Source organism: Anas platyrhynchos, chromosome 14 (genome assembly GCF_047663525.1).
Source record: "Anas platyrhynchos isolate ZD024472 breed Pekin duck chromosome 14, IASCAAS_PekinDuck_T2T, whole genome shotgun sequence".
In the NCBI taxonomy this organism is placed as follows: Eukaryota; Metazoa; Chordata; class Aves; order Anseriformes; family Anatidae; genus Anas; species Anas platyrhynchos.
The window spans coordinates 15,034,422-15,052,863 of record NC_092600.1 but is presented as its reverse complement, the minus strand read 5'-3'; the positions used below and the strand labels follow the sequence as shown (position 1 = coordinate 15,052,863).

Here is an 18,442-nt window from a genome sequence, read left to right as displayed (position 1 = left end):
AACTGTTATGATATGGCCTATATTCATAGAATCATAGAATATCCCGAGTTGGAAGGGACCCACAAGGATCATCGTGTCCAACTCCTGGCACCGCACAGGTCTACCCAAAATTTCAGACCACGTGCCTAAGTGCACAGTCCAAATGCTTCTTAAACTCTGACAGGCTTGGTGCAGTGACTACTTCACTGGGGAGCCTGTTCCAGTGTGTGACCACCCTCTCAGTGAAGAACCTCTTCCTGATATCCAACCCGAACCTCCCCTTGTCGCAGCTTGACACCATTCCCTCGGGTCCTATCACTGGTCACTAAAGAGAATAGATTGGCGCCTACCACTCCACTCCCCCTCATGAGGAAACTGTAGACCACAATGAGGTCTCCCCTCAGCCTCCTCTTTTCCAGGCTGAACAAACCAAGCCACCTCAGCCACTCCTCATGTGTCTTCCCCTCTAGGCTTTCTTAAAAGGTTTTTGTTTTTTTTTGTTTGTTTGTTTTTGGTTACCAAGCAATTTAAAGCTGATATTCTGCATCTTAAAATAGAAACATATATATTCAAATAGAAATAGTCTGGGGTGACATTTTCTACTGAGCTAGAGTTTAAGCACTACTTTCTTATTAACTTTTTTTTTAAATCAAAATAATTTGCATACAGAATATGTCTTATGATAGCCTTAAGGATGATGGTATAGTTTTGTACAAAGATTTACAAGATCATGATTAAATACTGAGTATGATTAAAAAAAAAAAAAAAAAAAAAAGACAACTGAATCTTAAAACTGAATTACTGTTATAAATAAGCAATTAGCTATAGAAAAGTTACCAGACAGCCTTTAATTTCTCTTGGATCACCTGCTCTGGAAGGGACATGTAGAAAACCATAAGCTTTTCTTAAAACCAGTTCAAAGCATTTATCAGGTACCTAAAAATTTATAATCCTAATGTGACTTTGGGTTAAATCATTTCAGGTACAATCAAGGTCACTTGGATGCTGTAACTGGCTACTTCCTATCTGAATATGTGGTTTCTGATTTGTTTATATTAATTCTTAAAACAGAACATCAAGTTAATAGAATGGTTAATTATTTAAAACAGAACAACAGAAACACGTTTATCACCCTTTTGTCTGTACACCACTGTTACAAATATTATCAATATACAGTGTCACTGTTTATCCTCTTTCTTTGCATGAGATTTTTCAAATGTTTGTGCAATTACAGTATCAAACTGATCATATGAGATCTTCATTATGGCTCCAGCTCATCAAGCTACTTGAAGGAGACATCTGAAGATCAGCATGTGTCCAAGTGCTGCCTTTTGAACTGGAGCCTTAAGCCAGTCCAAGAACCTCCCTTTACTCCCTCTTCCCTATGTCCACTCAGAGCAATTCAATGACAACGTTGAGTTGGGAAGAACCGTGTGGCTTTATCCACCTCCCTCACCTAAGGGAAAGGGTAAACATAAAGTGATGAGTGAAGCTGAACTCTGCCTGTGGACCTAGGGACCTTGTGCCTGAGCTAGACCTTTGGGTCTACTGTCTAAGTGAGAATGAAAGACAGATTTGCACATGAAATCAAAATATACCAGTAAGCAAAATTAATTTTCTGAACTTCAGCAGTGTTCAAACAGTGACAGCATCATCATTTTATATATTCTGAATGGGAGTGAAAACTGAATATTTATCAGAAAAGCCACAAATGGAATAATAGTTTCAGATTTGTGTGTTCTGTTTTGTTTTGCTTTGTTTTGTTTTTAGGGCCCAGATACTGCAAGGAACGAAAGACATTTAGGTTTCCAGTTGCATAAAGCTCTGTTTGGCATAACTGGATGCATCATTCAAATGTGAGGACAACTCTAAGTTTTGTCCCTGACAAAATCAGTCTTCAGTTTTAATTTTCCATCCTCCACAAGATTTAATGCCCCAATACACTTAAATAGACACTTGACATAGTTTCCTCATCCAGGCCAGTCAAGATCACTTTGTGCAGGAGTCTTCAGTATCTCTGGCAGACATAGGAAAAGCTTGGTGGTGACCACAGATGAGAATGGGAATCATTACTATGGTAAAAGGACTGTGGAGTTGGTTAAGATCCCTCAAAAAATCCATGTGTGATCTATACAGGAGCAGAGAATCCCATGCAGACTTACTGTCCATTCAAATTTTCTCCCTGCAAAACAATAGCCAGAATAAAATCTGGCTAAACCAACATAATTGTCTGGATGCATCACATACACATGTGCCTGTACATGTATATTTAAATGCATATATATATTTAGCAGAGTTTTAAACAAAGAGTTCAGGCCTTTTAATGGAGAGTTCTAAAGATTTTATGAAGTACTTTAATTTTCAAAATAATATTTACATTCTTTTTGGTATTTAAAAATAAGACAGAAGCCTGTAACATCACTGCTGAAGTTTAATGTTTAAAATAACAATTCTTTAAATAATAAGAAAAAATAGTGGAGTTTATTAGTTTCTGAAAATGGCCCATCATACTTTGTTTGTAATGACAATTGTTACCTACCTGGACACTGAAAGATTCCTTTAAACGTCACAGAATCATCCCCAAGTAATGGCACAGTTACATTCAGAACTTGATCAGTAGAGTTGTTCACATGTATCTATTTTGTAAAACCACATACTCAGCTCAGGAGGTCTGCATCAATATATGCTGTGGTTTGCAAACCTTGTACAGTTGCAAGTGCTGTTGTATTCTCAGTACATGTAGGTCAGCATAGCACTGGTAAAGTTACCGGAGATTGATCTCTCTTTTATACGTGCTGTTTATTTATACCTCTAGCCCAAGCTGTAAGTTCAACACTTGCTATTTATATTGAGACATTTCTGCAGAATTTGCTTGGATTTCAGCACTGCCATTAAGCAGATCAGGTTCTGGAATTAAAATATGCTCATTTGCATTTCAGGTTGTATAAAAACTTTTCCTACTAGATGATTTTTCCATTATGGTTTAAACATAAGGAGTGAATGTTGTCTAGAAGTCAATAGGAAGCACTTTCCATTTTGGTGAGAATAATAAGGAGGTTCTGAAGTAATTAAATTAATGTTCTGAAGTACTGAAATGAATTAAAAGAAATAACCAGATCTTCTACACACCAATTTTATTTGTTTATTTGTTTGTTTCTTTCTCTTAAATGACAACCATTTCTTTTCCCTGTTGAAGCTCCAAATTCTTGTTTTAAACAGTGGCATACATGGAGGATCACATATCAAAGTATCCTTTCTCCATGTATATTCACAATGTTCTAGTGAATTGTTTCCCTGTTGGTAAGTGTGGAAAAAGCTGAGAACAAGTGTATTCAGATTTATTATTTTACTTATTCATTCATTTTTTCAGGTTGTGAACTGAGCTTCACTGCTCTTCTAAAGCTCTTGGTTTCAGGTTCTCTTCTTGTTGAGAAACCCAAAAGATCTGACTAGAAAGGCTGTTGGCTTTCTGCTAGAGTGTTACATAGTATGAGGACTGTGAAAATAGAATTTGCGGAGCACTTTTGATATATCAGTGATTAGAAAAGGAGCTATGAGCAACTCCATATTATTAAAATTTAACTATTCATCCGTGACATTAAAATATCTCACGTCCTTGTAAGACATGCATTGACCACTTTAGACTTATGAATTTGAAAGGACATCATCAAAAGTTGTCAAAATTAGAAGCTAGAACAAGGAGAACACAAGGAAATTTTGTCAAAGGACTGTGAAAGAGGGCGAAATTATCAGGGAATTACACCCAATGTATTTTACAGTATAGTGATGGGAGTTTTCCCACAGACAATCTGGTTTAACTCTGTTCCCTCAGTCTCGCCAGCCATAGTTAAATATTGCTGAGTTGACAGTTAGTTCAGAAACGCCAAAACATCTGGGCATCTTTTTTATAACATCAGGGCTCACTTACTAGCACATCAAGCCCCACCAGTCCCTATTATCAGGAAATTAATTCTGTGAAAACATAGATACCATCTTAAGAAACACATCATGTTGGAGGCTTTCAAGTTCAAGTCCTTGCATATCTGATCTGAACAGAGGTAACTTTTTGCTGTCAGATCTGGCAACCAGCTTAACTGTGAGCACATGAATGTGACAGACCACATTGGTTTTCAAATTATTTCAGTATTTTTAGCTTCACCAAAACATTTTACACAAGCTGTCATGCATCAGAAAAAAGTGAAGTAGGCTGTGCCTCCCCTAGCAAGATTAAAATATGCAGAGAGGGGAGGGAGTCTGGGAAATAAGCAAAGCACGAATAGCCATTTTGGAACGACTTTGGTTTCTTTTCTCTTTGTTTAGAACACCATGAAGAGCTCCATGTTAGGACAAGCTCATTGTTAGGAACCTTCTAATTTCCAGATTAAATATGTGCTTGAGAACTCACAGCAAAATAATGTCCTTCATCCATCATGAAATACTAAAAGTTAGTATCTCTGTTACTTGGTATTGACTTAATGGTACTATTGTTCTTTAGTAACTTCTATGAAATTGTGAAAGCTATTGAGATGAGTTCAAAACTTTTTCAAGGCCTAACTCACAGGAGCAAAGGAAAACTATATAACACTAAATTAAATGTTCTAGTCTGATTTATTTTTAATGTCTACCTAAAAGGAAAAAGGACATGATAAAAAATACTTTAACTCCTCAGATCTTGTGTACATATCTGACTTTTTTATTTTTCTTTGATTGAGAGTCAACAGTTAAGCAGTGAACAGTTAAATCATACTTTCAAGGTAAAACTCAAAAAAAAAAAATGATTCTGTGTAACTGCTATCAAAAAAAAAAAAAAAATTCATGGATGAGTTCTTTTGAACATCCCACAGACAATTTTTTTATATTGTTTCATTGCACTTGAGCTATCATGACAACACTCCTTTATTTTTATGTTGGAACATTCTTCTTTTTCTCCTCATACAGTACGTTTACAAGGCTCTAACTAATCACTTCAAATCACTTTCCTGATGTTTGCTATGTGTTTTCACTGCACATCAGTTAAGATGGTTTTTAATGTTAAATGGTACTTTTACTTACGGCACTCTGAGTTTGGGAAATTTCTGAATATCATTTTCAGACATGTTCTGCAAAGGAAACATATGGTATATATCAGAAACTTGTCCACAGAATACCCTGTGACTTAGAGAAGCTAGCATATTCAAAAATGCGGCATGAATTTTCAACTGATATATAAATAAAGTACATAGGAAAGTAATTCAAGATAACAGTCTGCCAACCCAACAGCTCACTATTAAGTAAAATTTAAATAAGAGAAGTGAATTCATTTTAATCAAAAATCCCCTCTATATTTTTTCTTAGTTTTGCTGGATATTGGTTTTTATTTTATGTTGCTATCACTTGTATCAAACTAGATAGGAGTTTAATAAACACCACATTTATTTGTTCGCACACAAATGACTTCAATAAACTAATTCATCACATATCTAGTAAGAAGTGTTTCTGTATCTAGAATGTTTTAAAGGTAGCTGGAAAAAAAAGAAGAAAAGAAAAAAAGATATTCCTAATGAGAAGTAATATCTTAAAACAGTGCTTATCAGATGAGCTGTTCTATTAGGATCAATCTCAAATTAAGGGGACTGTCCAAAGTTAAAAATCAAGTAATTTGCTCTTCTGATTTGGGTTCTGATCTAGTCCTTTATGGGTGTTCCGTGGTAACACTGACTCACAGGCCAGGTTAATATCCATCCTTTCTTTGCTTCTGAAAAGAACTGGAACTAAAACATTCCTCGGCATAGCACATTTCAAAGGCTTCCAACACTTGTAGTTTGAAAGCAACATGCAGGTAAACTGACCTAAAAAAAAAACAGTTTCTGATAGGGAAGGCAGACTCCTAACATAGATTCTGATTTTAGGCTCTTTTGCTTCACATCTTTTTAGTATAGCTAAAATATGTTGAAATAATACAGAGAAATTTAAGTGACTTCATAAGCTAGACATTGAATTTCTTCATGTCTGCATGGTAAAATCAGACAAAATTGTGCAAGATTGCAAAATTTGAGAGTAAAACTCTACATTTTAAAATTAAGCATGATTTGCTAGAGTAAATGAGAACTTTGAGCTATGAAGCTATCTGTAACATCACAGTGTATATAAAGTCACGTGCTGTAGTGGAGATAAAATCACATTGTAGTGGAGATGTAGCTGGAGGACTGCTTGGAATTAAGAGCAGCCTTAACAGCCTAACAAAGCTCACATACATTTACTTTTTACCAAGTCTTTCTAAAAACTGTGGGGTGGTGGAGGGCATTCATCCTTCTGCCATAATGAAGCAATTAGATTGCAGGTTGTCGTGGTTCCGCTCAGGTCAGGTGGTAAACCCACTACACAGGTTACTCCTGACCTGAACTGATATATGCCAAGTGCTGCCAGCTTTACCAATGCTCCTGCAGAGAGAGTTGGTCCCTCTCTTCTTTCATCATGTTGTGCCACTCAAAGTGTAGGACAGATCAGTGCACTATGAAAATTTTTGAGGAAGTGTTTTGCTTAATTAATGAAAAGCTTTGCAAACCCTCTTTGGAACATGGATGATAGACTGCTTCTTTCTCTCTTTCTTACTGCAGGCAATAAGTGGTTTCTAATTACACATTGGTTTACAATGCTATCTGCACTTCACAGGACACAACAAATCCTAGCTGTGCTTTCCAGAACTATTTTGCCTCTGGGTGTATTCACAGGAGTAAAACACAGGAAAAACGTACTCCCTTTATGGAAATGTCCTGCAGGATTTACTGAAGCACCTTCATTTTTCTGAAGACTTTTTAAGTTTCTCTCTGGAACTCTTTTCTGGCAATAAACCTGACAAATGTTGTGGGGTAAAAATCTCATAAAGGGCCACGTTGCCCTTCTAAATCTTAGAGAATTTTATTAAAGTGAGTTATGTGGAATCCCTGTGGTTTTATTCCTACTACATCTCAACTGGAATTTTCTTGTGGTAACCAGTAGATACTTAATAGAAAAACACCCCTTGAATCTACGAGGAGTTTCTGAAGAAATGCTGCAGTCTGAGCTATTTACTTACAGAAGCACCTTGGAAATAATACATAATTACAAAAACTACTTTAGGAACTGCACGATTCTTGTTATTTTTGACTCAGACTTCCAGTATTTCAGAATGTTTCTTGAGCAAGAACTCCCTTTCCAGTGCTAAAGCTAAGGAGAATCTCTAAGGGGTTGGTAGAATAAATCCTTTGCCATACATCTGAATAATTCTGACTCCACCCAGTAGGAGGGAGGTGTAATATCCTGTTCCTACAAGAGGTGTTTGACATTTTTTATGTTGTATTTCAATGCAGTGTCAGAAAGGTCGATACGTTAGTACAAGAAAATAAAAAATAAGAAGGTTTTAAAATAAATCTGCATTGAATTCTTCACTATGACTACAGGTGATCAAAATGCCTACCTTTGGGGAAAATAGAATAAACAATATTTGGAAATAAAATAGAAATGAAGGAATGATAAAAAGCTGTTACACGTCTTCATGGATGTGTATTTAAGACCCGAAAAACAACAGCTATGTAAGTGGGAGTTGTCAGCTTTTCTAATGTTGGGCCAAGTCATTGGTACGGCCTGGACCAATGCTGATATAGACCCAGTGGGACTTTGCTTATTAGTTTTGATGTTCTTATAGTTCATTGATTATCCATATTGCTGCAGGAAAAAAAGAAGAAAAAGAAAAAGAATCTTGACTGTAGAGTCCGCATCTTCTTTAGTAGGAAAAGACAGTTAATACATGTGAGTTTTCTGTAGTTAGTATTTGAAAACAAACATTTCCTATAAAGGAAGAGATGAATTCAAGACAAGATTGTGGCTTTAAAATTTTCTTGTCTGTTTAAAATATGCTAAAGTACTTGCGTATTAAACAACGTGTTTGGGTTCCCAATGTTCCATATTTAATACAAAATGTCTGGCTGATTTTACCAAAGGTGTCTACTTCTCATATTTACACCTAAGCAAGCTAATTGTCAGTGCAAAGTAAGGAGGAGTCCCAACAATCATTTTATTCAAGGAATTTTACAACTCTACTTACCAAAAACCTTTGTCCACTTATGCTGTGCTTTCTCACAACTTTCTCACAGTCCTTATACTTTAACTGTCAAAAAAAGATGATTATTGCACCCTTAATTATAAGAATGGATTAAGGTACTTAGACATACAAATAGCTTTGAACAGATGCTTCAAGTTACCCTTTTGTATGCTACAGCCTATTATGTCTTGTCTGCCCTAGAAATCCCAGTAGCTAACAGTATACTTTTTACTCTTTATCAGTATAAAGCCAATAAAAAAAATCTGCAGCTCACAATCCTGCTTAGATTTAATTAATTTTTTTCAAAACTGTACTGTACTGTACAAATGGCTCATTTTCTTCTGTAACTACTGTGTTGTTTTTTTTTTTTTTTGTTTTGTTTTGTTTTGGACAAAGATCATTCAGTGGACTTGAGTATTTTCATCCCTTTAAGAACAGTCAGTTCCTCACATTGAAAAGCCACCTTGCAGTTTCCTGGTCCAAAGAAATATTTGGAAAATGCGTAACAGTGGTACTGGCTAGGATGAACAGTTGTGGGAAAAAAAAAAAAAAAAAAAAAAAAAAAAAAAAAAAACAGGAAATGAAAAACTGTTGTGAAAAACACCAAAGCCTTAATATCTTGGAATCATGAAGACCTGATCCCAGTCCCAGTCCCCATTATTGAAAAGCTGCTTCTTGTGGATTGAAACATTGCTTGCATTGCTTGTTAATCGTGCAAATTACCCATAATATTTGGAAAGCTTTTCTATGATATTATGCTTTATAGTAGCAGCTGGGGCAAGGACATGCATTTCAGAAGCTGATCACATACACAAGAAAAAAAAGCTCCTGATAATTAAGGATAAATAAGGATTATATATAAGATAAATAACTCCCTCCAGTAAACTGAGGGACACGAGGTGGGGGACAGGGGGATGGACGTTATTAATAAGGCATGATTCTTAAATATTTCCAAGGAAGGCCTTAAGTTTTTTTGTTTGTTTGTTTGTTTGTTTTTGTTTTTTTTTTTTTGTTTTCTTTTTTGAACAAAAAGTCCTCATGCAGTAGAGAGCAACTGCTACACTTGGTAGTACACTTCAGTGTGCTTGAAGCCTAATCTCTTTTTCTTAAAATAACTGATGAAAGACATTGTTTAGCTGTTAAATATAACCCCCAGGATATTACAAATTTGAACATCTTTGCTTTTGCACAAAAAAAAAGTATTTAGAAATTATTTGAAGTTTTGTTTCTTTACTGTTCCCTTCCTAATTTGAATGCACGATTTACATTAACATCAGCTCTAAGTTAACACATCTAGAATCATAAATTAGATGTTATTACCATTAAGGATGAAAAATTCTTATTTGACAGAAACTGAGGCCTTCATACCAGGAATACAGTGCAGTATTGATACATAAATCACTGACTTGTGCTGGCTAGCTTTTGCTAATACAAACATGTAAGCTGACAATGAATTGGCTAAAATTTTAGCATTGCCCTGTGTCATGACCAATCACTTCGGGTGAGAGAAATTTGAATGTGATTGTCACCTTTGAAAACCATCCCTCAATTATCTCAGATTAATTAGAAAAAAAATGCTTATTCCTCTTGGACTTGAACTTGGACTTTAACACAAGGCTGCAAACCAAGTATATTTGGACGAAAATAAAGCATTCCTAACATTAGATCCTTCAATTATATGTGTAAGGGAAGTTGTTTGGGTTAATTTCGGGAGAAGGATCTGGTCACTTATAGCAGTAGCCCAGAGCTGGCTGACACCACTGTCTGACACAGACTTGCTCAACAATTTTAAGCAGCTCTATTTGCCCTGACTCACCTCTCCAAAAGCAGAATGCCAACGTTATCTCTGTCTTGGGTGGGGGGCGGAGGATGGACACAACACAGGACTGGATCAGTAGAGGGGAGGTACTCAGAAATTATCAGCTCTTTCAGGAAGCCATTTCCCTTGTTGAGTCTCTTGGAAATGGTGTCCCCAACCACCATGCACCAGTGTCATAATCTTTTTCTTACTTGCCTGAAGCTGACTATTGATAATGATCGCATCTGCTCATCTCCAATTCTGTTTCACTTCACTGTGCCACCAAGCCCTGCACCCTAGCAGTAGAGGTTTGCAGGTAGTTGGCAGTTTCACTTCTCTGGAGATTTTGTAGACATGGACTTTGCTTTTTATCTGCTTGTCTTTATTAGCTAGTTTTGCAATCTAGTTTCAAACTTGCCTCAATTCCTCAAAAAAAAAAAATAAAAATACATGAAAAGTTCTGAAACAAAGAATGATTTCAAAATCAAGCCCCAAACTGCTCCAGCTTTTTACAAGACTGGTCTGACAGAACACTTGAAAATGAACCAGGTATGCTCCTATGGCTTGAAAATGTTCCCTAGGTTGAACATTTTCAAGCAATGTTTCCTACTGCTTGATTTTTTTCCATTTGCTCAATCTGAATGTTAGATTATCTCAGGTGAACTGAAAAATGAGGAATTTGCAGAGAAAACATAGAAATGAAATTTCATTAAAAATGACTCAGTTACACATTCTTGGGCAATTATAAACGTGTCAGCATCGCTGTGCAGAGGTTATACATCAGCAGGGAATTGCTGTATCGTCTTGCAAACTATTTCATCAGTGAGGAAAATTCTCCACATTGTAAAATGAAGTTTATAGATGGTCACCAGTGAAAGAGATTTCAAAATAACCAGTAGTTCCTAGCTAGTCACACAAAATAACTTTGGAAAAAGTAATAGTGACAGGATGAAAGTGATGGCTAATAATCTTGAGCCAAGAGCTTTGTCCAGGAAGTTTTAGAGCAGGGAAGGCAAAAGGTTTTTCAACCAAGCCTAAAAAAATTAGAAGCACATTTATCTACCACTGTTATATTCCTGGATGGGTTCTCATGGTTGCCTTGATCAGCAAAGACATTCAGAAGATCATTTGAAAACAATGAGCAATTTGGAAAAAATCTCGTTTCTGAAAAATCAGTGAAGACAACCTAGGAAGCTTGTAGTTTTTATACAATAATGTTTTTCACTGCTCTTAGTAGATGTTATATCAGCAATTGTTGTAGTAAAGTGTATGTTATCACTGAAAAGCCACCATTTTCTCTAATACCCAATTTAAAATATACTTTCAAGATTCATCTGCAAGTTTCACCCACCCAGCTTTTTAACTGTCAGTGGTTTTGCTTTTATTTTTGCATCAAGTTTGCCCAACATAAGCCATGTCAATTTTGAACAAACACTGTCACAGTAGTTTTTCCCCCCTTATACACAGATGAAACACAGTTAAACTTACCGTCTTAAAATATTCTGCTAATTCATCTGGGTTCCACGTAGCCACCTCTGAACGGTAGGGAATGTTTCGTGGATCCATGGTAAATTTGCTCCTCCGGGCAGTTAGAGAATGCTCATGCCAGTGCTATCGATGAAGCAGCCATATATTCCGTGTGGGTGACCACCTCCAGAAAGCTGAGTAAGTCCTTGCCTAATATCCAACTCTTTCCAAGTTCTGTTTTTAATTTTTCTTCTTATTATTTTTTTTTTAATTTCAGAACAACGTTGCTAGCACATCCAAGAGAGATACTGCTTCCTCTAGTACAAAATGGTCTCTTCTCAGAAAAGTTGTCAGCTAGACAGCCTTACCACTTCCTTTGTCTGAATATAAATAAGTAAATAAGGAAGCGCAGCAACACGTTGAAAATGCTTTGCCTCCTACATATAAGTAAGCTCCCACAGACCCTATTTGCTTGTAATTGCATACATAAATATTTGCATATTTACACACTCTATACAGTATAAAAATGTTGGCAAAATAGCTGCACAGATCGTCACTGCTTCTATGCAAGCCTAGCCCTGGCAAGACCCCCAAAACAAGGAAATGTTCACTTACTTCTTCAATGTATCTCAGTACCTGAAGTGTTCCGTTGGCTTTCTCTGATTTGTACAACCATAAAAGGTTATTGTTGGAGTTGACCATGAATTGGAAATGGAATTAGAGTCAGCATTTTTCAGTCCCTCAAATTTGGGATGATTATTTTTAATTGAAACTAAAGATTGGACAAAATTAGATGAAAAATTATTATATTGTCATCATTTCTCCCTCCAGCTCTGTTTTTCAGATACCTCTGATGAGTACTTTGTGTCTGAAAAAGAATCCACATAACTGTAATCACCAGAGGGACATTATATACACTGAATGTGTAGCCAATTCATGTATTATCTATTCAGTAAGTTGGTGAGACTTCACTTAGCAATTCCCAATGTACCCATTTGTTTGAGGTGGTACTTTTTGTTTGTTTGTTTGTTTAAAAAAAAAGCAGCCTGTCCATTCTCCGTTTTCTTGATGTGGAGCTTCCTACCAATGTTGTACTGATGTGAATGCTTGGAATCACTATTCACAGCTGCTCCAGTAGACTGGACAAAAGATGGTGTTTAGTGAACATTCTGTATTGGAAAGAATATGTTTATAGTTCTGACGTTCAGAAGCACTGGAAAGAGAAATTTCTCTTTCTAATGAAATTATGATTCCTGCTATTTCTAGTCCTTCTAATATTGCATCCAAAATTTTCAAGTTCGTTACATACAGCTTCAAGTCTCTACAGTATAAGTGTGGTTTTTTTTCGTTTGAAATTCATAGTCTGCTTTAAAGTAGCTTACCTTTTTCAGGACAATTATTTTGGGAAATTATGGAAGCAAGTTATTCAAAATTCTCCACAAGTAAACCACTGCAACAGCTGTTCTAAATGGTGTAGTATTTATCAAATACATGATATAGCTGTGTTCTGTTGATTCTTACTTTAGTAACTGACCATTATAAATCATCTGAGGCATATGCATACATTGTCACAGAAATATCATCATTGCATCATTTTAAATCTAGATCTGGGGAAGAAATAGGATTAAATTAACATGTGACAAAAGATCTGCAAACTAAAAGTTTTGATGGTGTATCTTCAACAGTTGTAAAGATAAGATTAAATAGTGTACATCTCGGACTCTGTATCACACACCATGTCTTTTAACAGAGAAACAAGTTTCTTTTACTGCAGAGACAGGAAGAAGACAGTGTTACAATTTCTAACCATTCATTCTATTACAGCTTTTTGTTATCTTCCATGTGGTTCTGGAATCCAATTTCCATCCCAAATCCAGCATAATAGCTAATATCAACTATGTTATACCTTATTTGTACTATTATAAAACTAACTAGCCCTGTCAAAATTTATTTCATGTTGTTGAAGAAACACAGCATCATTTATTCCGATGCTGAGAGAAGAGAAAATCAGTTGTCTTTAAGGTCAAACTCCTAGTTTAGAGAGCCACATTTATCTCATCATTGTTATTTTGCTCGGATCCCTTGTATGTCGTTGTACATACATTATGCATGCATATTTCATGCATTTTGCAAAACCCAACTGTACACGTAACTGAGCTTTCTCTTTGTCTAGAACTTCTTTTTGTAATGTGATAAAAACATAGGATGTGGTGGCCATGTCAGGCTTGCTGAGGAAACATAACTTTGAATTTTCTGCATTTGAATTTTCAGATATATTGCTAGATTACTGTAACAATTTTAAATTGTATTTCCAACTTGTATGTATTTGAACATTTCAATGGAAAATGTTGCCCAACTCCCAAATAAGCATGGGTAAGTCACAGCCCCCTATCCCAACCAAGAGCCTGAATGTTGTTGTTTTAAAGGATGCTCTTAATTGCCTTTCTCTTCGGCCCAGAAATTCAACGTAGCAAATCCCACATTTCACAAAGTGAAATCTTGATCCTGGAAAAAAAATACTTCACTTCCTCACTCTTTCGATTCTTCCTGTATTTACTTTTCTACTATTTCTCCACTTGTTTATTATTTCCCTTTCTCTCCTCAGAGTCACAGCTGTTACCTTTAGAATTGGGAGTTTCTAAGAGTGTCCCTGTTGCCTCCATTGTCCTCTGCACAGAGGGAGGCAATTCCAAAACTGGTGGCCACTAAGAGAGGAAACTGAAAGAAAATGTTGAATGTCCACATTTGTAGAAGTGCACATGCTAGAATCTCTAGTCAGATCTGGGTAGGAGTGCAAGGGAGGATGTCAGGGAAGCAGCCACATCTGATTTTTATAGAGGTAGACAGAATGACTGCAAAGACAGCATAAGGGTTGTTGAGCATATAACCAAGAGGCAAGGCCACAGAGAGCTCCTAGGAAAGTATCTCATGTTTTACAGGCTACACGCAGAAATTTGATTGATAACTAACTACATTTCAGAGGTGACGATCTTCACTGTCTGCTGGAAATGATCACGATTGAATCTTAGTCATTAAATCTTAAATTAAATTGCAAGAGAAGACAGAAATGAAAACACAATTAAGTGGTAGCAAAAGATACATCTGTTCCATAATTTGTATACTTTGTTGTATGTTTCAGATGGCAATCTTACATGAAATGGATTTTAAGCTCTTAGATTTTCAAATGTTGAGAAACACTGTTGTTACAGCTGTTATCAGGTGCATACCTATTCCATTTTGACCTTTTTTCACTCTTTTTAAAGAATAAGGTCTTTTATAGTTAACGCCTGCGGTGACACAACCTTCACATAAAAAAACGTACCTCTTCAAATAAGAGCTGTCAATGGAACACTTCTTTCAGATGTAGCGATAGTCTGGTAACTTACATCTGAAAATGTGAGAATCTAACCATTGCAGGCAGCGCAGGAGGGAAATTTACACTGCCCACATTCTGCTGCCTTCAAAGAGCTTAAATATTTTCCATTTCTCTCATCTCTGGTGGTGTTCTGTCCCACAGCAGCTTGCTTTAAGTGGAATCAAGGGCTTACTTTGAACAGTTTTCAAAATGGTTTATTTTTCTAGAAAAACTCAGTTTACTTGTCAATCTTCCTAGCATCAAGCAAAATAAAATTTTTCATCAAGCAAAATTTCATATGGATTTGGTCCTCATGTTCCCAAAGCAAAGTGGATTTTATAACATTTTGCTTTTGTCCTGCCCAATCTTGATTTTAAAGTATACTTTCTTAAAAAGAAAAAAAAAAAAAAAAAAAAAAAAAGAAAGAAAAAAAAAGCTTTTCTGTAAGCTACATTCTTTTATCCTAAGAATATTTACCATTGCCAGCCTAAATTTCCTCTTTAACATTGCAAAATCAGACACCCAAGCTGTAACATGTAAAAATGCTTTGGTTTTATACCCTTTAAAAATCACCACTGTACATGTATTGTTATATATTCCCTGCTGTCTTTAATGATCACCGAGTTGCACTTTTTACTCCTCAAATCTCCATTATTTCCTTAAATATTAGAGTCAAGTTTTAACCTTGAGTTCCCTCTATCTGTGCATTAATAGGAGACCCAACCCGAGTCTTTCCAAATTAACAAAACCCGTCTCTTTTGTAGGGATGGAACGACGAGCCTTCCTCCCCACCTAGTGGCTAAGTCTCAGACCAACACAAAACACGTGTAAGTAGTGACTGCAGTTCTCAAGCACAGTGAACTGCTGGCACCGTACAAATGTGATGTTTGCATTATAAATATGACACCTCAGTGGGGATGGCAGTTTAGGGGCATACTAACCCACCTGCTTGCATCGAAAGTGTAAGGTTTGAATAAAACTATGTCTGAGATTGCCAGTGAATTGTGTTAATTTGAGTAGGTGGAAATTTGCATTCAGGCAATTTAGAAATGCCTGAAATCCTAAAATACAACCACTAGAGTGCAGCTAAACTCTATTCAGAAAACAGAAAGATACATACAAATGCATACTAAGGTATTGGGAAAAAAAAAAAAAAAAAAGTAATTAGCGATATGGCAGCAATAATGCTGTGTTTTGTTTCATTTTGTTTTGTTTTGTTTTGTTTTCCAGGTAAATATTGTGTTCCACTATGTTACGGTCATAAGTGGCATAATGTGTCTAATTAAAAAAAAAAAAAAAAGATGCAGAGGAGAACAACAGACCTTAGGAAATATCTATTGAAAAAAAAAAAAAAAAAAGATGGAAAAAAAAATAATCTTTTACTTAGTCTGGGAAAGGAAAGTTGGATAAAAGGGGAGGAAAAGGGACATAGGGACTTTGGGCAATAGCAATCAGCTGTCCTCATGGCCTTTGGATGTGAAAGGTTCTGCTAACAAGAAAACCATCTGCAAACTTGAAAAGTAGGTGTTCTAGATTGAAGAGCTCTCCTGCACTGTGTTTGGACTGTACAATACAATTCATAAACTGCCCAACAACACCAGCTGTACTGGGACTCAGAAGAAAATTAAGTGGGTCAATAGAATAAATGGAAATGAGTTTAGCAATGTGTCTTTTGGATACAGACCTGTACCAGCAAACAAACAGGTTTTCTAATTGAAGATGCAGGTTTGACATTGACATTGGAGTTACTTGCCCACGTGCCCCTGAAGAGCTGAGAAGAGCTGAAGCAAAGTGGAAGGTGCTGTGACATGAGCAGCAGTGTACAGAAGATGTTGCAGTGGCCACCAGTGGAGTGGCAAATGAAAAGTGTCCACCTCAGAATGGTGGAAAAATGAGTTCCTAAAGCATGCCTTATAGGATGATAAGGCTTTTGGCTTTTTTTTTTTTTTTTTTTTTTAATTTATGGCTTTGAGAAGAACTTCCAGCAGTGCAAATGCAATGGAAACAATGGAAAAGACCTGTACAAACCACGGCAAGGGTTTGTCTGCGGTACTCACATTTGTCTGGGACTGGAAATCTGTATCCAGGGGTTATCCTTAGGTGGCGCCGAAGCCCGAGATATTCACATTCAGCGCTTGTGTAGGAGACTCTTCCATCCTTCCTCCTTTCCTTTCCTTCTTCCTTTTTCTTTTTTTCTTTTTTTTTTTCTTTTTTTTAATTTTTTTTCTTTTTCTTCTTTTTTTCTTTTTCTTTTTCTTTTTCTTTTTCTTTTTCTTTTTCTTTTTCTTTTTCTTTCTTCTTCTTCTTCTTTCTTTCTTTTTATTACATGCTTGTTTTCAAAAATAGAAAAAACCTTTTCTGTCAGTGATAACTGTACAGTATAAAAAAATAATTTTATTTTCTCAAAGACTTTTTAAAATATATTTAAATTTATCCAATTATTCTAACAGCTAAATATATGATGATTAACTCAGCCTATTTGGTATTTATATAAGATAAACTATTGACAGCAATAGAGATTATTGGCTCCAGACAAGAAGTTATTTTCTTGCCCTAAACAAAGCTAACTTTACAGAACATGCAGAGTTTCCACTGTTTTCAGCTCAGCTCAGCTCAATTTAGTATTGAATCCCAGCCATTGTACCCATCACAGGAAAGGCTTGACAACCCAATTAAGAAGCAAAGAACTGCAGTTAAATTCAGTCAAAATCTGAAGTGAACGTTGCAATTGCAGAACATCCTGTCCATACACAGACTCAAAACTGTATTCCAATCCTGGAATATGTAAAATCCTATAAATATTGAAGCAGCTCACTGAAGTAGTGATTTTGTAATGCTGAAAAAAGAAAAAAAGATTCATGTGCTGATATGCTGGTATGTGTTTATTTCAGACTGTTATGGGAACATTTTTGTGAAACCTAAAAGTTTCCTGAAAGTTGATTTCATACCTGTACCTGTGAGACCATTTTGATGAAAATGATATTTCGGCTTCTTGGTTATATCTGCAATGCAATGGGGCTATTCAGACATTCCTTCACCCCTGCAGTGTCCTGAGCAGACAGAGCAATAAGCTGGGACTCACAAGAGATGTGTATCATTCTGATCTTTGCTGCACACATTTTTTCCTTGCAAGGCTGAGAAGACACCATTCCATGGATGCCAGAACATTTCTTCCTCTACAGATTTCCTGAAGGCTTTTGAACCAGAAGTTTAGATATATCTAGACCAGCATGGTCTGGAGGCACAGATGCCTAGGAGAAACAAAGAGCTACTGCTAACAAATATAGTCTTGTGTATAATTTTGGGTTTAGTGTTACTTTCGTTTTCAGTATTAATATTCATTTCTATGAGTGGCTCAGACTTTCCAAACAGCTGAATTCTTGAACACCCCTTGCTTTTCAGCTTTTGAGTGTCACCTTATACTCAAAATAAGGTATGTTCAAAATAAGAGATTTTTTTCCTGATGAATCATCTTGCATGTATTCTAATCTGTACTCATGCATATGTTACTACGAATTGATTAGAAGCTGTCCTTTTTAATCCTCTGGCTCATTATGATGGAGAATCAGCACAGATCAAAAGTAATTATTTGGGGCAATCCTGATCAGTTAGGTCTCTCATCCCAAATACAGGATAAAGAAACAGCAATGCTTCTTTTGGATCTCACCTTGCTGCTTTTTGGTGCAAGGCAAATAGATACTGTCACTGGGGTCAGGGCTGTCCATTGCCCAGACCAGCACAGGGATGGGATTTGGGTTTCTTTCACTGGAACTTTGGGGCTACA

The 18,442-nt window shown here is 36.1% G+C and overlaps 1 protein-coding gene and 1 long non-coding RNA gene across 2 annotated transcripts in view; one reads left to right on the top strand and one right to left on the bottom strand.

Annotated features, from left to right (window-relative positions):
* Positions 1–11,792, bottom strand: part of LCP2 (lymphocyte cytosolic protein 2) — a 32,396-nt gene extending 20,604 nt beyond the window's left edge. Inside the window, exons 1-3 of the mRNA XM_005024955.5 lie at positions 11,325–11,792; positions 8,042–8,104; positions 5,032–5,078 (exon numbers count right to left, since the gene is read on the bottom strand). Coding sequence (XP_005025012.1) covers positions 5,032–5,078; positions 8,042–8,104; positions 11,325–11,402 — 188 coding nt within the window. The 5' untranslated portion in view covers positions 11,403–11,792. The remainder of the gene's footprint in view (positions 1–5,031; positions 5,079–8,041; positions 8,105–11,324) is intronic.
* LOC119718394 (uncharacterized) overlaps positions 1–16,834 on the top strand; it is a 36,415-nt gene extending 19,581 nt beyond the window's left edge. Inside the window, exons 2-3 of the long non-coding RNA XR_005269416.2 lie at positions 15,423–15,485; positions 15,889–16,834. This is a non-coding gene — a long non-coding RNA (uncharacterized lncRNA). The remainder of the gene's footprint in view (positions 1–15,422; positions 15,486–15,888) is intronic.
* Positions 16,835–18,442: the final 1,608 nt, after the last annotated feature.